Source organism: Scyliorhinus canicula, chromosome 7 (assembly GCF_902713615.1).
Source record: "Scyliorhinus canicula chromosome 7, sScyCan1.1, whole genome shotgun sequence".
Classification (NCBI taxonomy): domain Eukaryota; kingdom Metazoa; phylum Chordata; class Chondrichthyes; order Carcharhiniformes; family Scyliorhinidae; genus Scyliorhinus; species Scyliorhinus canicula.
The window spans coordinates 123,306,472-123,329,097 of NC_052152.1; the positions used below are offsets into that span (position 1 = coordinate 123,306,472).

The 22,626-nt window shown below is 45.1% G+C and overlaps 1 protein-coding gene across 1 annotated transcript in view; it reads right to left on the reverse strand.

Annotated features, from left to right (window-relative positions):
• LOC119969125 (coagulation factor VII-like) overlaps window positions 1-22,626 on the reverse strand; it is a 198,819-nt gene that overhangs the window by 120,511 nt on the left and 55,682 nt on the right. The window contains 1 exon segment of the mRNA XM_038802342.1: window positions 2,320-2,344. Within this exon segment, the coding sequence (XP_038658270.1) occupies window positions 2,320-2,344 (25 nt within the window).

The window sequence follows — 22,626 nt, forward strand, 5'->3', positions numbered from 1 at the left end:
GCTGTAGTGGATGTAACTTTAAGAAATAAGTGTTTATCAGTGATGTCAGAGTGTGGGTGGAGCTGGGTTGTCTGCTTTACATTCGCTTTGGGCTGTCTTACAGGGTGTTTCAGTTTCATTTGAGAGCTGGATAGCTGCAGTCACAGCAGAAGGGTATTAGTCCCTCTCTTCTGCAATCTAAAGACTGTCTCCAGATCCTTTGGTGATTTAAAAATAATACCTGTTTCTGTAGAGAAGTTAAACCCTGTTGTCTTTCTGTAAAAGGTATTTTTGTCATATGGATGTTGCAAGGAAAGATTAAGAGTTACTTATAGAGTACTGTATTCTTTGGGCGATTAATTGGTGTTGATAGTTGTTAAGATGTTTACTGTGGGTTTATAAAGTGTTAACTGGTTTCATAAATAAACATTGTTTTAATGCCAGCCATCAAGTAGTCCTGAAGATCAGTCAGTTGACAAAAGTGGGTCATGGGAAAAAATATTTCAAAAACACTGGGCTGGATTCTTGGTCCCAACGTGCCAGATTTCTGGTACAGCATGCCAGTGGGATGCTCCGTTTTGCTGGCTGGTCAATGGGGCAGCCCCACAGCATCAGGAAACTCCCGGGCTGACGGCAAAATGGAGCATCCCAACGGCGGAGATTCCAGCCCACTGTTATAGAAAGTAGAGGTCATGAGTTTGGAAGGTGTTGTTTAAGTAGCCTTGATAAGTTATTGCAGTGCATCTTGTCAGTGGTACACACTGCTGCTACTATGCATCGTAGTGAAGTGAATGAGTTGAAAGGTAGTGGATGGGGGTGGCAATCAAGTGGGCTGCTTTGTCCTGGATGGTGTTGAGCTTCTTGTGTGTTGAGCCTGCACTCATCCAGGCAAGAGGACAGTATTCCATCACACTCCTGACTTGTGTCTTGTGGATGGTGGGCAGGTTTTGAGGAGTCAGCAAGTGAGTTACTTACTGCAGAATTCCCAACCTATGACTTGCTCTGTAGCCATAGAGTTTATATATCTAGTCCAGTTCAGTTTCTGGTCAATGGAAACGCCAGAATCCAGATGATGGAGGATTCAGCTGTCAAACTGAGGCCTTCTTCGGTGAATGTAAAAGACCCCAAGACTCAGGAGAGCAGGAGGGTTCCTGGGCCAATAGTTACCCCCCAAACGTATTTGTTCATTATTACATTGCTGTTGAAGGAAGATTGTTGTGTGCAATTTAACTGCCAGAATTCCTACATTACAGCAAATTGTACCGGCTGTAAATCACTTTTGTGTGTTGTGAGTTCATCAATGGTGCTCGAGAAATGCAAGTTTTTTTTCTTGCAGTCAATTACCTGGCCCTCCTTGCCTCTCTTAACCCCCATCACTGTATAGTTATTCTTGTCTACAATAATTCACATTCTCATTTTTTTTGCTGATTTCACTCCCAGTAAAATGTACACTGATATCCTCAACCCCAGTGAAACCTTCACTGTTTACCTCATCCCCAGTGAAACCTTCACTGTTTACCTCATCCCCAGTGAAACCTTCACTGTTTACCTCATCCCCAGTGAAACCTTCACTGTTTACCTCATCCCCAGTTAAATCTTCATTGTTTTCCTCATCCGCAGTAAAAGCTTAATTGATATCCTTATCCCCAGTAAAATCTTCACAGATATCCTCATCCCCAGTTAAATCTTCATTGTTTTCCTCATCCGCAGTAAAAGCTTAATTGATATCCTTATCCCCAGTAAAATCTTTACAGATATCCTCATCCCCAGTAAAATCTTCACTGATATTATCATCTCCACATGACCAGTCGAGTTTGCTCCTTCATTCAATCTGATCATGGCTGATCTTGGGCATAAACTTCACTTTCCCACCCTCACCAATCTGTCACACTCACTCCCCCATCCCTTAATTCCCTGAGAGGACAAAATCTGTCTACCCCAGCCTTAATATCTTCAATGATAGAACATGCACAGCCCTCTGGGATAGAGAATTTCAAAGATTCACAACCCTTAGAGTGAAAAGGTTGGTATTCAGGTTAATTATGGAACAGATAGAAACATATTTCATGTAATGTTCTAAACATTGTACAACTGACCTTGGGATACTTATGCAGAAGCTTTGATGAGCAGAAAGTTCACGACAGAAAATCTAACAGCCTAATCTTTCAATATGTGCGGTGACTTTACTCCATGACATAGCTTGTGATTTACACCTTTATCCAAGATACTAAAGAATAAACACTACAATGGACATTCATCACATCAGGTTGGACACAAGTTGGGTAAATTTCAGGAATTATCTAACTATCCATTTAATCCAGACAATTCATCCAAACATACCCTTGTAGACTATCCAGAATTCTTCCTGGAAAAAAAAGGAAAGAAAATAAGCATTGATTAAATCAGCTTGAAACAATATTTATAGTGGAGTACAGATAAATGGAGAAATATAAACTAAAAGTGGCCTTTAAACTAGGAGCCAATGAGAGCTGCCATATAAATTGTTGACATTTATTGCAAAGGGAGTGGAATATATAGGGCAGCACGATAGCACAGTAGTTAGCGCAGTTGCTCACAGCTCCAGGGTCCAGGTTTGATTCCGGGCTTGAGTCACTGTTTGTGCAGAGTTTGCACGTTCTCCCCGTGTCTGCGAGGGTTTCTCCGGGTGCTCAAGTTTGCTCCCACAGTCCAAAGATCTGCAGGTTAGGTGTATTGGCCATGCTAAATTGCCTTTAGTTTCCAAAAGGTAGGATGGGGTTACTGGGTACGGGAATAGGGTGGAGGTGTGGGCTTGGGTTGGGTGCTCTTTCCAAGAACTGAAGCAGACTTGATGGGTCGAATGGCCTCCTTCTGCACTGTAAATTCTATGATCCTTAAAGCAAGGAAGCTTTATTGCAGCTGTACACGGCATTAGTGAGAGCACATCTGCAATACTTTTAAAAAAAATTTAGAGTACCCAATTATTTTTTCCAATTAAGGGGCAATTTAGCGTGGCCAATCTACCTAACCTGCACATCTTTGGGTTGTGGGGGTGAAACCCACGCAAACACGGGGAGAACGTGCAAACTCCACACAGACAGTGACCCAGGGCCGGGATTCGAACCCGGGTCCTCAGCACCGTAGGCAGCAATGCTAACCACTGTGCCACCGTGCTGCCTACATCTGCAATACTGAGAACAGTTTTGATCTCCTTATTTGAAGAAAGATATAATTACTTCAGAAGTAGTTCAGAGAATGTTCACTCGACTTAACTTTTCCTCATATTGACTGGAAATCCCTTCGGGTCCGGATGGTGAGGAATTTGTTCAGTGTGTCCAGGAAGGTGTTTTTGAACAATATGTGGATAGTCCGAGTAGAGAGGGGGCTATACTGGACCTAGTACCAGGGAACGAGCCCGGCCAGGTCATCAAAGTTGCAGTGGGGGAAAATGTGGCGAACAGTGACCACAGTTCTGTAAGCTTTCCAATACGCATGGAACAGGATGAGTGTTGTCCTTGGGTTCAGGTGCTAAATTGTGGGTAGGCTAACTACAACCAGATTAGGCAGGATTTAGAAACTGTTGTTTGGGAGAGGCTATTTGAGGGTAAATCCACATTTGGCATGTCGGAGTCTTGTAAGGAGCAGTTGATGAAAGTGCAGGATGGGCATGTGCCGATGAAAAGGAAAGAAAGGATTCAGGAACCGTGGTTAACTGGGAAATTGCGAGTCCAGTCAAAAAGAAAAAAAGATGCATACGTGAGGTACAGACAACTAAAAACAGATGAAGCATAGGCAGCTGGAATCAGGTGGATCCCTTGAAGAGTATAGGGCTTGCCGGAGTAGAGTTAAGAGAAAAATCAGGAGGGTAAAAAGGGGACATGAGAATGTCTTGGCAGATAAGGCAAAGGAAAATCTAACAAGCTTTTATAGATACATAAAGGGCAAAAGAGTGACTAGGGAGAGGGTAGGGCCTCTTCAGGGTACACAGAGTCATCTATGTGCAGATCCACAAGGGATGGGAGAGGTCCTAAATGAATATTTCTCATCTGTATTTACTGTTGAGAAAGGCACGAATGTTAGGGAAATTGGGGAAAGAAAAAGTGATCTCTTGAGGAATGTACATATTACAGAGAAGGAGGTGCTGGAGGTATTAACGCATCAAGATAGACAAATCCCAGGGACCTGATGAAATGTATATAAATGGGAGGCTGGGGGGGAAATTGCCAGCCCCCCTAGCTGAGATATTTAAATCATCGACAGCCACAGGAGAGGTGCCTGAAGATTGGAGGGGAGCAAATGTTGTGCTCTTGTTTAAGAAAGGCTGTACGGATAAGACTGGTGTGTCTTACTTCTGCAGTGGGTAAGTTGGTAGAAGGTATTCTGAGGGACAGGATCTACAGGCATTTAGACAGGCAAGGGCTAATTATGGAAAATCAGCATGGCTTTGTAAGGGGAAAGTCATGTTTCACAATTGAGTTTTTTGGTGGGTGTAACCAAGAAGGTAGATGAGGGCAGTGAGGTCGCGTTATCTACTTGGACGTCAGCAGTCCTTTGACAAGGTATCGCATCATAAGGTTGTTGCAAAATGTTAAATCTCACGGAATCCAGGGTGAGGTAGCCAATTGGATACAAAATTGGCTTGGTGAGCGAAGCCAAAGGGTGGTTGTGGAGGGTTGGTTTTTAAACTGGAGGCCTGTGACCAGTGGGTTACCTCAGGAATCGATGCTGGGTCCACTGTTATTTGTGATATTGTCATGTGAGAGTACATTTAAGAAATGGGTGTTTATAAATGGGTGTGTATATAAACATCTGTCGTGAGAGTACCTTTAAGAAATGGGTGTTTATTGTTGTGTTATGCTTCCTCATGTAGCATAAGCTGCTTCCTTGATGTATGCTCGGACAAAGGAAGGTTCAGACTTGGAGATCGGTTTAACACATTTATTGAACAGTTAACAATTCTGCTACTTGAGTTCGACTCTCCTGCTAATCTTGCTATAGTAACTCAGTCTGACTAACCAGTCTGCTCTAAGCCATGCGGTGGGTGTGATGCCTCTGATCTGCCCCTGTCCTTCTCTCTAAGTGTCGCCTGTGGAAAAAGAAAGAGAATGTGTGCCCTGTCCTTTTATATGGGTTGTGTAAATGCCCCCTTGAGGTAGTGTCACCTCTGGGTGTCTTGACTGCCATTGGTCGTGTCCTATTCTATGTTTTCATTAGCTGTATGTCTGCATGTCATGATATATCTGGTGCTCCCTCTAGTGTTTACTTAGTTGTAGTGTATTTACATTAACCCGATGCATATTTGAATTGATGGTTGCGAAGATGTTCTCTGTTTGAAAAAGGTTAACTTGAGTTCATAAAATAAACATTGTTTTGCTTTAAAAAATACTTTTCCATTTCTGCTGTACCATTCCTGTAGAGTGGGCCATGTACTCCCCTAAGCACAATCTAGTAAAAGTTGTGGGTCAGGTGAACACCATGATACACTTTGGGGGTCTCTAAACCCTGGCCCATAACAAATTGAGGTCTCGGGGGGATAAAAGTCTATTTTTTGATTGGCTTAGTGAACTTCAAGACAGTGAGGGGTGACCATATTGTGGGGCTTTTAAGGTGTGGTATTTTAGTTTAAGTAGGAAGTGTGTTGTGGACAATGGCTCTTTCAGAGGCTCTGATGTTTTTGGGGGTGGAGACGGTCACACACAGTACCTTACGGACAGAGATTAAAAGCAGACTGTTAGATTTGGCAAAAACATTGCAATTAACATTACCTGACAAAATGCGAAAAGACGAGGTCATTATGGTGGTGGCTAAGCAAATACAGTTTGACTCATTGGAAATGGCAAAAACTCAGTTGCAACTTAAACAAGTGGAACATAAGAAAGAATTAAAGCAGCTTGAATACAAATGAGAGGAAAAAGAAAGAGAGAGTGGAAAAAGAAAGAGAAAGAGAGAGAGAGAGAAGAACAATTAAAAAAAAGAGAAAAGAAAGAAGAAAAAAAGAATAGCCCAAGTAGAACAAAAAGAACGAGAAAGGAAGATATAGATTAGGGAAAAGGATAAAGAGAGAGTTTGAACTTCAGAAAATGCCCATGAAACATGACAGTCAGTTAAAATTGGCAGACGTAAAGGGAAACGTACAGTTGGATGATAATGATGAGGATAGTGAGAAAGTGTCAAAGTCAAAGGCTTGGTGGGAATCTATTTAAATATGTCCAAGCATTGCCAAGGATTGACAAGAAGGAGGTAGAAGTCTTTTTCATTTAAAACAAATGAAATGGCCACAGGATATGTGGGTATTACTGATTCGAACAAAGCTGATAGGTAGAGTTAGTGAAGTGCTTGCATCACTACCAGAGGAGGTATCTGGGACGTATGAGGAGGTGAAAAAATCCATCTTAGGTGCATATGAACTTGTGCCTGAAGCCTACAGGCAAAAGTTTAGAAATTTAAGGAAATAATTTAGTCAAACATACATGGAGTTTGAAAGGATCAAACAGAGTAATTTTGATACGTGGAGAAGCTGTCTGAGAAATTATCCTTTGGGAAGAGTTGAAAAATTCAATTCCTGATGAACTGAGAACTCATGTGGAAGAAAGGAGAGTTAAAATTGTGAGATTAGCAGTAGAAATGGCAGATGATTATGAATTTGTTCATAAATCAAAGCTTGGTTTCCAACATCAGTTTCAGCCTGTGAGGGATAGAAACTGGGGACATAAGAAATACTCAAGTGGTAGAGGCAAAGGTGATCTAATGGGAGATAATAAGGAGAGCGTACCTCAGATTAAAAAAGAAATCCAGGAGGGTGGAAAAGAAATGAAAAGTTTCAAATGTTTTCACTGTAATAAAATTGGCCATGTAGTCACAGTGTTGGTGGTTGAAGAAAAGCAATGGGAAGGCTGATGTGGTAAAACAGAATAAGACAGTGGGGTTTCTTAAAGTGGTGAAGGAAAGCCCAAGTTAAGCAAAGGTGGTGCAAAAGATTGTACAGCCTAATCAAGTGGTGATTGATAACAAGGTTCCAGATCTCTTTAAAGAATTTACTTGTGTGGGTAAAGTTTACTCATGTGTATCAGGAGGAGCAGGTAAAGAATTCACTATTTTAAGAGATACGGGAACTAGTCAATCTTTAATGGTAAGAGATGAGGACTTATGTAGTTTGGGCAGAATGTTGCCAGAAAAGGTGCTAATATGTGGAATTCAGGGTGAGAGGAGTAGTGTTCCATTATATAAGGTAAGATTGGAAAGTCTAGTGAAGTCCAGTGAAGACTGGTGAAGTGGTAGTAGGAGTAATAGATCAACTATCTTGTCCAGGAATACAGTTGATCTTGGGTAATGATATAGCTGGATTGCAGGTGGGAGTGATGCCTACTGTGGTTGATGAGCCAGTGGAAGATCAGACAACTGAAGTGTTGAAGGACGAATATCCTGGGATTTTTCCGGATTGTGTTGTAACAAGGTTGCAAAGTCACAAGTTAAGACAAGAGGAGAAATCAAAGAGTGAAGATGAAGTTGAAGTGCAATTATCAGAAACAATTTTTTGATCAGATGGTTGAAAAAGAACAAGAACAGGTGGAGAATGAGGCGGATATTATTAGTTCAGGAAAATTGTCGGAGTTACAACAAAAAGATGGAGAAATTAAACGGATGTGTCAGAAAGCATACACGGAGGAGAAATCTGTGTGTGTACCAGAGTGTTATTACCGTAAAAGTGATGTCTTGATGAAAAGTGGAGACCTTTACATATGCAAGCGGATTAAAAGTGGACAGAAGTTCATCAAGTAGTATTGCCGGTAGGGTATAGAAAGGAGGTGTTGCAAGCTGCACACGAGGTACCAGTGGGAGGTCAATTGGGAATAAGAAAAACTCAAGCTAAAATCCAAAAACATTTTTATTGGCCTGGACTACATAAAGATGTAGTTAAATTTTGTCAATCATGTCACACATGTCAAGTGATAGGGAAACCTCAGGCAGTGATAAAACCAGCACCCTTAATACCCATTCCAGCATTTGAGGAACCTGTTACAAGGGTCTAAATTGATTGCGTAGGACCACTTCCTAAAACAAAAAGTGGGAATCAATATCTTTTGACAATAATGGATGTGTCTACTAGGTTTCCAGAGGCCATTTCAGTACGTAATATTACAGCTAAAAAGATTGTGGAGGTGTTACTTGAATGTTTTACTAGATATGGACACAGAAATACAATCGGATCAAGGATCAAATTTTACCTCAAAGTTATTCAAAGAAGTTATGGATAGCTTAGGAATAAAACAATTTAAATCAACTGCATACCATCCAGAATCGCAGGAAGCGTTAGAAAGGTGGCATCAGACATTAAAGACAATTTTGTGGCCTTATTGTAGAGGATTGGGATAAAGGAATTCCATTCGTACTGCTTGAGATTAGGGATGCACCTAATGAGTCAACCAAATTCCGTCCTTTTGAACTAATGTTTGGTCATGAGGAAAGAGGACAACTTAAATCGATTTAAGGAAAAATTGGTGAGTGAGAAATCGGAACTTACATTATTGGATTACGTATCAAATTATAGGGAAAAATTAAATAGAGCAGGTGAATTGGCCAGACAACATTTAAAAGTTGCACAAAATGTGATGAAACAGGTAGCGGACAAGAAATCCAAAATTCGTAGTTTTGCCAGTGGGGATAAAGTTTTAGTGTTGTTCCCAGTGGTAGGTGAACCTTTAAAAGTTAGGTTTGGTGGACCGTATCAGATTGAAAGGAAATTAAGTGAGGTGAATTATGTGGTTAAAACACCAGATAGAAGGAAGACTCACTCAGTGTATCATGTGAATATGCTTAAAAGGTTATTGATATCGCATAGGCAAGTTTGTGGAGATAAATTGGGAAGTACTAAAATGGCTATACATGCTGTAGATGTGGGGAAGGCTGTTCCGATCAAACAACATCCATATAGACTTAACCCTTTAAAATTGGCACAGGTTAACAAAGATATTGAGAGTATGCTTAAAAATGACATAATTGAGGTGGGTTGCAGCCAACGGAGCTCACCCATGATGGTACCTAAACCAGACGGTACTCAACGGTTGTGTGTGGACGATAGAAAGGTTAATGCAGTTACAAGAACGGACTCTTATCCTATCCCACGTTTGGAGGATTGCATTGAGAAAGTGGAACAATCAGCTTTTATTTCCAAATTGGATTTACTTAAAGGTTACTGACAGGTACCTTTATACGAAAGGGCGAAGGAGATTTCAGCTTTTGTGACTCCAGATGGTATATACCAATTCACAGTTATGCCATTTGGCATGAAAAACGTACCAGCCACATTTCAACGATTAACTAACAGTCGTTTCAGGATTACCCAATTGTGCAGTATTCATCGACGACATGGAAAGAACATTTAAAACATCTGATGGAGTTATTTGATTGACTTCAGGAGGCGGGTTTGGTAATAAACCTAGCCAAAAGTGAATTTTGAAAAGCCCAAGTCACTTTCCTTGGCCATACAATTGGACAGGGTCGAATAATCACACGGTATGTGAAACCAACAGTTATTGAGGAGTTTCCAACACCTTCAAGATGAAGGGAAATAATGCGATTTCTTGGCATGAGTGGATTTGATCGAACATTTGTATGAACGTTTTGTGGCATGATAGCTTCACTGATGGACTTGCTGAAGACGCATCGAAAATTTCAGTGGACAGCGGACTTTCAGCAGGCATTTGACTGCCTGAAAGCTGTGACAACTAATGCTCCATGTTTTGGAGAATTGCAAGGGACTCTGTGATCAGATTGAACTAATGTATCTGACTTTAAAGAGAAATGCCGAGGCGTAGAGAAATGGATGGATCGTGCAGAGACCTTCTTGTTCATTGAGACTGTCAAGCGAGATGAATTTCAGTTGGAGGAAGAAGAATAAAAATGGACTATATTATTGTACCTGTTTGTATGCGTTGTTTTTTTGAAACAACAAAGTATATTTACTGTGTGCATTTCTTAAAGGACAGTGAAAAGGTGAAAAATGACACCATCTTGAAGTTGATGGTTTATTTATTTTTTCTTAGAGACAGGTATCATGTGAGAGTACCCTTAAGAAATCGGTGTTTATAAATGGGTGTGTATATAAATATCTGTAGTGAGGATACCTTTAAGAAATGGGTGTTTATTACTGCAGTGATGTCAGAGAGTGGGTGGAGTTGGGCTGTCTGTCAGCTTTTTACTTTTGTTTTAGGCTGTTTGCTGCAGGGTGTGTTTTAGTTTCGTTTTCAGAGCTGGATAGCTGCAGTCAAAGCCAGAAGGCGTATGAATCTCTCTCTGTAATCTAAAGTCTGTAAATCGATCCTGGCGATTTAAAACTAATAACAGTAGTGACTTTAACCTGATGTGCTTCTGGTAAAAGGTGTTTGAAGTCGTATGGATGTGAAAAGGAAAGCTGAAAGGATTACTTAGTGTTGTAGTCTTTGGGGGGTTGCATTTGAATGAATGGTTGCTAAGATGTTCACTGTTTGTTTTAAAAAGGTTAACTTGAGCTCATAGAATAAACGTTTTGCTTTAAAAAATACTTTTCCATTTCTGCTGTACCACACCTGTGCTCCCCATACCACAATCTAGTAAAAGTTGTGGGTCAGGTGAACTGCATGATACAATTTGGGGTCTATAAACCCTGGCCCATCATTTTAAAAAAACTTACTGTTATGAGTTTCCAGCTGAATCTGGTTGGAGTGAGGACAGAGTGACAGCTGGGTAAGTAGTAAAGAGTTAAATTGTTTGCGCAGGCCCATAACAGCTGATTGTTGTTCCTGTGTGGGGCGCAGTTGTTGCTGGTTAAGTGTTTTATTTTTTACCTGTATTTAAGTTTGGCAGTTCCTAAACCCTTGACACTACACTTGTAATCTCCCCCACCCTTAAAGGTTACCTCCTTTACCCTAAGGGGTAGTGTGAATAACAGGTAAGTTCTTTCTTTCTTTTCCTTGTTTTATCTAGAGGGGGTGGCAGGGAAGGCAGTGCAATGTTCCTCCTGCAGAATGTTTGAGGTGAGGGACGCCATCAGTGTCCCTGCTGATTTCACCTGTGGGAAGTGCACCCATCTGAGTCTGTGGCTCAGAAGGGAAGGAGGGAGAGGAGGAGAGCAATAGTTATTGGGGACTCGATAGAGGGACAGATAGACAGCTCTGTGGCAGCGAAAGAGACTCCCGGATGGTATGTTGCCTCCCGGGTGCCAGGGTCCGTGACGTCTCGGACCGTGTTTTCGGAATCCTTAAGGGGGAGGGGGAACAGTCACAAGTCATGGTACACATTGGTACCAACAATATAGGTAAGAGAAGGGACGGGGATTTAAACAGAAATTTAGGGAGCTAGGGTGGAAGCTGAGAGCCAGGACAAACCATGTTGTCATCACTGGTTTGTTGCCGGTGCCACGTGCTAGTGAGGTGAGGAACAGGGAGAGAGTACAGATAAACACGTGGCTGCAGGGATGATGTAGGAGGGAGGGTTTCAGGTACGTGGATATTTGGAGCACATTCTGGAGAAGGATGGACCAGTACAGACAGGACAGTTTGCACCTGAACCAGAGGGGCACCAATATCCTGGAAGTGAAATTTGCTCCGGCTCTTCGGGGCGGGGGGGGGGGGGGGTTAAACTAATTTGTCAGGGGGGCTGGGAAAACGAGCTGTAGTTCAGAAGCCAGTGTTGAGAGTAGTGAGGTACTGAGGAGGATATCAAGGTCGCAGGAGTGTACCGGCAGACAGAAAAGTGGGTTGAAGTGAGTGTGTCTACTTCAATTTAAGGAGCATCTGGAATAAGGTAGGTGAACTTGGAGTGTGGATTGGAACTTGGGACTACGATGTTGTGGCCATTATGGAGACATGGTTAGAACAGGGACAGGAATGGTTGTTGGAAGTTCTGGGGTATATATGTTTCAGTAAGAGTAGGGAAGGTGGTAAAAGAGGTGGAGAAGTAGGATTGTTAATCAAGGATAGTTTAATGGCTGCAGAAAGGTAGTTTGAAGGGGATCTGCCTACTGAGGTAATATAGGCTGAATTTAGAAATAGGAAAGGAGCGGTCACATTGTTAGGAGTTTTCTAGAGGCCCCAAATAGTAATAGAGATGTGGAGGAAGAAATTGCAAAACAGATTATGGATAGGTGTGGAGGTCTGAGGGTAGTTGTCATGGGTGACTTTAACTTTCCAAATATTGATTGGAACCTCTATCGGTCGAACAGTTCGGATGGGGCAGTTTTTGGACAGTGTGTGCAGGAGGGTTTCCTCACACAATATGTGGATAGTGTAGCCATGCTGGCCACGCAAAATGGACACTGAGCCAAACTAAAATGGAAGGCTGCTGGGAAACAGACAGTTCAGCCAGGACAGCAGTCTGCAAAGAGCAGTTTGCATTCTGCAGCAGCAGAAACCAGTTTGGGCTCAGGTGAAAAGACCTTAGCTAGGTGCAAATGGCAAAACGCTTTGCATGCTAATGAGGCCATCAGACTTGAACACCCACACAATAGATACATTTGGTTCTGAATGGACACATTCCAATCAAGACCCAGACATCGAGGCACCAGAACCTCCAAACAAAAGGACATAAGAAACGCCCCCTCCATCACGGAGACCCCCTCGCATTGGGGAATTAATCCAGTATCGATAAGAAGTTGATCCAATAGGTAGAGCCCGCCCGAGAAGAGGGAAGGACAACGGAACCCCTATAAAAGATAGGGACCTCGTGTTGTCCGGTCTGTTAAACCCGTGCTCCGGCCCCGACTGACACCTGGTATCCTGACTCCAGCCGTTGAGCACCAGCCGCCGAAACCGTAAGTTCAACGCTCGCTACGCGATCCAAGCCCACTAGACTCCCAAGTACCAGAACGCTTGCTGAAGGCTGCAGACAAAACCAGGACGAAGGCCTCGTTCTCTGACCTTGCCTGTTCCTGTTAGATAAGTATTCTGTTTGCTTAAGTTTAGTTATAGCTTAGTCTCTTAGTGTGCATGAGTATTTATTATAACTGTATAATAAATATTGATCGTTTGAACTTTACTAATCGGTGTATCGTCTTTATTACTTTGAACTTGACCTTGGAATACTTGTGACGTTGCCTATACGGCAACTGGCGACTCCAGAGCTAAATAATTACATAGAACAGAGCCTAGCAGTGTTAAGCACACGTCGAACTCGGAGGCGTGTTAATACACTCCAATAAACGCGTTTTACGCCCATAGTAAAACGTGCAACATTTAGTGGCGACATCCGCCGGGACCCTGTTGTAAGTGGAAACACCACAGTGTCCAGGACCCTGAAATTTGAATTAGAACTCCAAATTGCAGAGAAAGAAAGAGATCACAAGTATTCAAGGTGTTCAAAATAATAAGCGAAATTCGGAAGTGTGTTTTAGTGCATGCGTACTAACAGGGCTGTAAGGTAAAACTGAAAGCTTTTTGTTGCGACAAACTTTCGGTAGTTTTGTTAACGGAAAATAGCGTAAGCCGTACCCTTTTTTCGAAACACCACCCCAGCAACCCCCTGTTCCAAATTATAAAAAGAGAGTCAGAGGAAATGGCCATGCAGGCAATGGAACGTCTGATGGATCCAGCAAAGTTTGTGGTCGCAGCGACCAGCAGCAGTAGCAGAGTAGGCCAGTGTCCCACGTGGGAGCTGGAACTCCGCAAATATTTACAAGGAAAGGGATGGCCCCTTTGGAAAGAGTTTTGTGCAAATGAGGAGACAGGTCCCGGAAGTATAGGTCATACTTGGTGGGAGAACCTCTCTCAAATACACAAAAAGAGTTTAGGTAAAGCACGCAAGCCGATGGCGATTGTGTCCTGCTTGGCACAGTTGCGAGGCGCAGAGGAGGTCATCAGGACGCTCCGGACAGATTTAGAGGAAAGGAACCGAATGAGTAAGGTCGATGTCAGGGACATCGAGAAAGAAAACCTGGAATTAAAAGGGAAGTTGGCAGAGAAGGGTAGAGAGGTGGATGATGCCAAGAGGGCTCACCAGTCTTGTCTAGCTCATCTGAACAGTTCCCAGACCCAGTATGAGAAAGCCTATCAGGACGTGCAACGTGCCGTTCTGATAAGACAGGAATCGGAAAAGCAGGTGGAGGCATTGCAGAGGCAATGTTCCGATCTCAAAGCAGCTTTGAGAGCACTCCATGCTGCAACGACCGAACACAGACAAAGCACAGTTGACCACGCGAAATGCAGGAAACAGATTGCGGAACTGCAATCTCTGCTTTCGGTGCAGAATGGCTTCCAAAGCACCTTTGGAGCTCAGTTAGATGGGGAAAATGCCCCAGATTGGCAGGAATTAAGCGAGACAGCGCAGCGTTATGTTCAGGGAACATGTGCGCCCGCAGCTCAGCAGAAACGACAGGCACCCCAACCCCCCACAGCTCAGACCATAACCGCACCCATGAATCCCGTAACCACACAGAGGAAAGCCGAATCAGAAGGCGCCCCAGACATAACTTACACCACCCCTTTAACAGTAACCCAGCTAAGGGACGCTTGTGAAAAGATCACTCCGTTCCTCCCCACCGCAGACCCCCACCAGTTTTTCGCTAAAGTAAAACAGCAGGCTACCATGTACGGCCTGGATGAGAGAGAGCAGGTTAAGCTCACGGTGCTGAGCTTAGACCAGAGTGTAGTGGCAGCCCTCCCCGACCCACAGAACGTGGCAGGAGGCAGCCTAGAGGAGATGCACACTGCCATTTTAGATGCCATCGGGTACAATAGAGGTGACCCCGTAGAAGGATTGAATAAGTGCAGGCAGAAGAGATCCGAACACCCCACAGCATTCGCAGGAAGGCTGTGGATTCACTTCAGCGCAGTTTTCGGACAGCTAGATAGAGCGCATTTAACCCGCGAAAACATGGTTAAATGGACGCGCACAATTATCTCACACGCAACAGAAGCAGGACAGAGCGCTTGCAATAGTTACGACCCCTCAGAAGAGGCCCATAACGAAAAATGGGTCCTGAAAAGATTGTCCCGCGCTTGGGAGCAATCGCTTCAGGCCAAAGGAAAAGTTAGATCCCCAGAAGAGGCTCAGGCTGCTGCAGATATCCAAGCAGTCAGAGAGCACCAGAAGCCCGCATGGGTAAATGAAGGCAAGAGCAGCCCACAACAGAAAGGACAGGAATGCTATAACTGTGGACAGTTAGGGCATTGGGCAAAAGAGTGTAATGCACCCCAGCGATCTCAGAGAGGCCAGCAGACAGGCACTCTGAACCGCAACAAGGCAAAACCCATCCACAATGTAACAGTACAGTCAGGACCCACCAATGTGGACGAGACGAACTGACGGTGTTCGGGCTCCCCCACTTGGGTCTGTGACACACTATGGGACTCATCAGGGAGGCCCGTAGTCACGGCAAAAGTCAAAGGGAAGCCCATAGAGTTACTGTGGGACACAGGAGGATCCCGCACCACCATTAACTCCACAACCACGGCACACGCAGACACGTGGCCGACCACCTCCACCATCACACTTAGCGGGTTCACCGGACACTCGCAGCAGGGACATATCACAGCACCCGTAGCGATCCAGCTAGGGAACATTTCCACAAGACACCCCGTAGTTTTAGTAAATCTTCCCCGGACAGCAGAGCACATCCTGGGGATAGATTTTATGAACGCTCATAGCTTGTCGTTCGACCCAGTGAACCAGTGTGTCTGGCGAATGGCTAGATCAGACAGAGCCCCAGCCACCCTCACAGTAGGAGACTACGCTAATCGGATTAGCGCAGTGGGAGAGTACTCATTCGACCTGACTACACTCCACACCGACAGACAAATTAAGGCCCTACTGAACAAACACAGGACAGCATTTGCAAGTCACCGTCATGACTGTGGCAGAATGACTGGACAAGTTCATGTTACCGGACAGGACCCCCGACCGCAAAAGCAGTATAGATTTCCCCTCGAGGCAGAGGTGGAAATAGAAAAGGTTATAGGCAGCTTGTTGGACCAAGGTGTACTGAGAACGGTAGCCTCCACCAACAATGCCCCTATTTGGCCAGTCAGGAAGCCCGATGGATCATGGCGTCTGACCATCGATTATCGGGAGCTCAACAAGGTAACCCCCGCAGTAGCCCCAACGGTAGCTACTAGTCCCGAGACCATGCTCAAGCAGGGTCTCAACGCCAAGTACTTCACGGTATTGGACATCAGTAATGGATTCTGGTCAATACCATTGGCAAAAGCGTGCCAATACAAATTCGCATTCACTTTTAAAACACAGCAGTACACGTGGACATGCCTCCCACAAGGATTCCACAATTCCCCCTCCATTTTCCACCGACAGCTGGCAAGTGGATTAGAGAAATTTTCCCGACCCGATTGTCTGGTACAGTATGTAGACGACCTACTACTGCAGACAGACACAAAGGCAGAGCACATTTCGCTTCTGGCCGAACTCCTGGAACTCTTAACTGAAATTGGCTGTAAAGTTAACCCGAAAAAGGCCCAAATATTGGAAAGTAAAGTGATGTATTTGGGATCAGTCATCACGCACGGCAAACGCGAGATCGAATTCAAAAGAATTGATTCGATCGTCAAATTGCCCCTTCCCCAGAATGTTTCAGCCCTCCGGTCGTTTTTAGGACTGGTTGGCTATTGTCGGAACCACATCGACGGATTCGCGACAAAAGCCGCCCCACTTTCAGACCTCCTTAAGAAAGGAGCCCCCTGGGAATGGCTTCCGCAGCATACAGGCGCTGTGGAAGAGTTGAAACGAGCCCTTAGTGCAGCACCCGCGCTGCTAGTCCCCGACCAACTTTCACCGTACGCAATCGAGGTAGCTAGCACAGATCTAACCCTCTCGGCCGTGTTGCTTCAGGAACGGCACGAGCAGCTAAGACCAGTGGCTTATGCCTCCCGACTGTTAGACCCGGTAGAACAAGGATTTTCAGCCTGTGAGAGGCACCTCCTTGCTGTCTTCTGGGCAGTACAGTATTTCTCATACATCACCGGACTAAACCCCATCACCATTCTAACCGAACACACACCCACACAGCTACTACTAGACGGTCGACTGAAGGACGGTTCAGTTAGCCAGATTAGGGCAGCTAGGTGGACCCTACTTTTACAAGGACGGGACATTACAGTGAAACGGACACGCACACACACATATTTAGCAGACAACCTCCAATACCCCGGACAGCCCCATGACTGTGAAATTGTAGCTCCCCTGCATAACACAGGACCCTTTTTAGCAAAAACACCCCCCAGGAAGATAGGGAACCCGAAACAAAGCCCCCAGCCCACAGACACGTGTGGACCCTTGAGGATTTATGTAGACGGTTCCTCCACAGTTTTAAATGGTGAGCGTATCACAGGATGCGGCATCTATGTAGAGGACGCGCAGGGGCGCGCTCTCGAAGAAATCGCTCTTAAGTTACCAGGTCACTTAGGCGCGCAGGCAGCAGAGCTCGCAGCCATAGCGTACATAGTGGACCACCCCGATTCTTTCCCCAGCCCAGCAGACATATATTCAGACAGCCTATATGTATGCAATAGCCTGACAGATTTTCTGCCCCTGTGGAGGACACGAGGTTTTGTCTCCGCAGACGGAAAACCCCTTCCATCAGCCCCCTTACTCCAGCATATCCTAGAGAAAGCGAAGGACAGGACCTTCGGCATAATAAAAGTAAGAAGCCACCATAGGTCATCACCCCCTGGGAATGTAAAGGCCGACGCGTTGGCTAAGGCAGGTTCCAGGAGGGGACACTTATGGACCCCCCCAGCTAGCGCACCAGCTAGCGCCCCTGTGAGCGCAGTCCAAGTCTCACAGACTGATATTAAAGATCTCGTGGCAGCACAAAAACAGGACGGAGACCTCAGGGAGGTTTTCAAGGGAAACTTTGTGCCTGCTTACGAGCACTTTAAACACGCACTGACCACACATGAGGGTGTGATCATTAAGGACCAACTTTATGTGGTCCCACAGCAGGACAGGAATCAGATGATTGCCTTGTTCCATGACGGACACGGGCATCAGGGAATTGATGCAACAACGAGGCACCTCAGGCAACTCTGTTGGTGGCCTAATCTCAGGACTGATGTAACGCACTACATTGAGAATTGCCTGATTTGTGCTCAGAATAACCCGGAGAGGTATTCTAAGAAGGCACAACTTCGGCATACTCGCCCAGTTAACGGCCCTTGGACAAACCTCCAGATCGATTTTATAGGTCCATTGCCCCCTTGTAGGAATGGCTATAAATACGTTCTGGTGGTGATAGATACCTTTACCAAATGGGTAGAGGCATTTCCCTCGCGAACAAATACAGCTAAGACAGCTGCAAAGATCCTGACCCACCACATCTTCACGAGATGGGGTTTACCCCGAAGTATCGATTCGGACCAGGGATCTCACTTTACAGGACGGGTCATGAGGAACGTCCTGACAATATTCGGAATCAAACAGAACTTCCACATTGCGTATCATCCACAGTCCAGCGGGATTGTGGAGCGCATGAATCGGACCCTAAAAACTACCCTCAGGAAAATGGTCCAAGAGAATAATTCCACATGGGATTCAGTGCTCCCATTTGCACTTATGTTCATAAGGAACACTGTCTCCACATCGACAGGATACACACCACATACACTCATGACCGGACGCCCTATGAAAGGTACAGAATTCCTTTTAGGACTGGACATGACAAGCCCCGAAGTGACGGCCCTCACACATGAAAAGGCAGTTAAAGATCTAGTTGAGACTGTGAGGTCTGCACAGCTCGCAGCCGCAGTCCAGCTAGGGAAACGCCGACAGCAACGGACTGCCTGTTTCAATAAGACCGTACACACCACAGAATTCCAGGTTGGGCAACAGGTAATGTTATCTGTTTATAACCCCAGCAGTTTTTTGGCTCCAAAATATTCCGGTCCCTACTCAATTTCGGACAAAATTAGCCCCTCCGTTTACAGGATAAAGTATCCTAATGGAAAGACCGCGTGGTTCCATATAAACCAGTTAAAGGCTTATGGAACACAGGCCAACCATGCCCACCATGTCCTGCTAGATGCAGCAGAACACTTCACCACGCCCACCAGAGACACTTTTCCACCATCCCCCTCACAGACCAGTTCATCAACGGACTCGCCCACGACTCCGCCCACAGACCACTACAGACCACGCCCCGACACGCCCACAAGCTGCCACAGCAGAGACAGCAGGACTGACACTGACTCTGAAGACAGCGACACCACACAGCCATACAGCCCACACTGCACCAACTACGACCCCGACTCCAGTGACCCCATGGAAGTCACTTACCTCAAATATCCAGAACCACCACCCGACCCCGACTACCCCGACAACACACTCGACGCCACACAATGGCACAGGGACAATTCCTACAGACTTGTCCGCAATGACGAGAGTGACCCCCGGTCACACAATTCCAAAGTTGCATGCCTGATCCACACAAGGGTGTGGGATCCGGGAGAGCAGGACGACACGGTGTCTGACTCCCGACACGGCAACCCCTTTGTGACCCTGTTCACAGAGGCAGAATCAAAGTGAGGTGTCCAGATGATGTAAAATAGGAATCGTTTGAGGGAAACGATGTCCTTTCTGATGGAACCTGCACGTATGTTTGTCTTCGTTTTATGTTTGTTTGTTTTCAGGAATGTAAATGTTTCAGCTGGAGGATGGACATCTTCTTTTCAGCTGAAAAGATTGTGACCACCTCACATACACGTTAGCTTGTCCGCAGATACCTTTGAGAACTTCGGTTTGATTGGAGATCTTTTCCAAAGTTGTAACACTTCTGACAGCCTGGTGAGCAGCTCACCGTATCGTCTAAAATATCTGAAGACCAGCTCATGTCCTCAGTTGGAGCATCTTGGCTCCCTTGGTTTCTTTTTTAGGTGCCCCTCTATTCGGCGAAATAGAGGCTGCAAGTCATGGTAAACACATTCGTACCCGTTTTTTCCAGGTTACTCAGGCAGTGGACAAACGGCACTGAGGACCCGCCCTGTCTGAGAACCAACCCTTGGTCAGCCAAGCTCGGGTATGGCACAGCACGCCCTACCCGGGGATCCCATCCAACTCGTACCCGTAGCGGCCCATACGCAACTCATTCGGATGTTTATTTCCAAGTTTGTTTTCATTTTACGTTAGGTAGCCCTTCGGCCGCCATCCCACATGCTATTTACATCCGGGAACATTCGGATGGTAAATCAGCAAAGCCTGCGAGACGGCTCGCAGAAGGAAGGATTGTTAGGTGTATGCTGGTCTTTAAATTCGCTTTTTGAAAAAAAAAATGAGGGGAGTCACAGGGTGTGACTTAGCCAGTCATTTTAAAGGGTCAATTGGGTTTTGAAAGACAGATGCACTAACAAGTAAAGGTCTTAAACTGTGTATTGACAGATACTGTGCTTGATCCCAAAGGTTTCAAAGGACGAGACAGAGGTCGAAGCCAGGATTGTCAATACCGGAGGAAGAAGGAAGAGAAAGAAGAAGAACAGCAAGATGATGGAAGCCCACTTATTACTGTTTAATGTCATATGTATATGTGTGGAAACAAGACACGTTTCCCCCACAACACCCACCGTAAATGTTAGTACAACAAACCCCCAGTGCTCAGCTCTGATCAGCGAGGTTCAGACCTGGTGTACTAAATTCATGACGTGGTACTCCATGTCCTACATAATCGAATCACTGTTGGTGATCGCGATCCTCATCGTCCTAGTGCAGACCCTCAGGTTGAGGAAATGGAAGAGGAGAGCCTCTCGTTCCAGCACCTCACCCATCTATAGAGTGCAATCCCCCATCTTCGGATTCCACCAAACCCCTCAACCCCTCACTGATTACAACACTCTGTAAACAAAAATTCAGCCATGTATTATATTGTTCCATACTCGACTGCCGAGTTGGGAAGTGTGATGTTGTGGTGTGAATGGTTAAGGTTTAGAGTGATTAAATGTTTAAGTTAAGGTTAAGGTTAATAGTGATAGGTAGAGGTTCCCAATTGTAGTAATGCATGTCCCTTTTGACATAGGGCCAAGTAGAGATGTTAGTTAAAAAATTTTTTCTCTTCTTCCCATAGTTTAGAACAGAGTAGAACAGGAACTGGCAAGAGGTCAGAACACAAGGAGGCAAAGTACATAGGTGATCCTTCACAATAGTACGATTGTGAGGATCACAAGGAGGGAATGTAGCCATGCTGGCCACGCAAAATGGACACTGAGCCAAACTAAAATGGAAGGCTGCTGGGAAACAGACAGTTCAGCCAGAACAGCAGTCTGCAAAGAGCAGTTTGCATTCTGCAGCAGCAGAAACCAGTTTGGGCTCAGGTGAAAAGACCTTAGCTAGGTGCAAATGGCAAAACGCTTTGCATGCTAATGAGGCCATCAGACTTGAACACCCACACAATAGATACATTTGGTTCTGAATGGACACATTCCAATCAAGACCCAGACATCGAGGCACCAGAAACCTCCAAACAAAAGGACATAAGAAACGCCCCCTCCATCACGGAGACCCCCTCGCATTGGGGAATTAATCCAGTATCGATAAGAAGTTGATCCAATAGGTAGAGCCCGCCCGAGAAGAGGGAAGGACAACGGAACCCCTATAAAAGATAGGGACCTCGTGTTGTCCGGTCTGTTAAACCCGTGCTCCGGCCCCGACTGACACCTGGTATCCTGACTCCAGCCGTTGAGCACCAGCCGCCGAAACCGTAAGTTCAACGCTCGCTACGCGATCCAAGCCCACTAGACTCCCAAGTACCAGAACGCTTGCTGAAGGCTGCAGACAAAACCAGGACGAAGGCCTCGTTCTCTGACCTTGCCTGTTCCTGTTAGATAAGTATTCTGTTTGCTTAAGTTTAGTTATAGCTTAGTCTCTTAGTGTGCATGAGTATTATTATAACTGTATAATAAATATTGATCGTTTGAACTTTACTAATCGGTGTATCGTCTTTATTACTTTGAACTTGACCTTGGAATACTTGTGACGTTGCCTATACGGCAACTGGCGACTCCAGAGCTAAATAATTACATAGAACAGAGCCTAGCAGTGTTAAGCACACGTCGAACTCGGAGGCGTGTTAATACACTCCAATAAACGCGTTTTACGCCCATAGTAAAACGTGCAACAATAGGCTGACAAGAGGTGGGGCCACATTGGATTTGGTACTGGGTAATGAATCGGGCCAAGTGTTAGATTTGTTTGGGGAGAGCACTTTGGAGATAGTGACCACAATTCGGAGTCTTTCACTATTGCAATGGAGAGGGATAGGGCAGGGCAAGGTTTATAATATGGGAAGGGGTCATTATGATGTGATTAGGCAAGAATTAGGGAGCCTAAGATGGGAACAGAAACTGTCAGGGAAAGGCACTAATGAAAAGTGGAGCTTGTTCAAGGAACAAATACTGCGTGTCCTTGATAGGTATGTCCCTGTCAGGAGTCCATCCGCGTGCAAGAGCAGGGGGTGGTGCCGGCCATGCGTGCCAGATGGCGCCGGAGCGAGGTGACTCTCTGTGAGCTCTCCCTGACAGATCCTCTTTTTATTTATCTTATATCATTCTAATCTTTGCCTATTATGTATTTTCTTTTATGTATTTTCTTTTATTTCCTTTTCTTTTCATGTCATTAATGATCTGTTGAGCTGCTCACAAATAAATACTTTTCACTGTACCTCGGTACACATGACAATAAACAAATCCAATTCAATCCACCCAG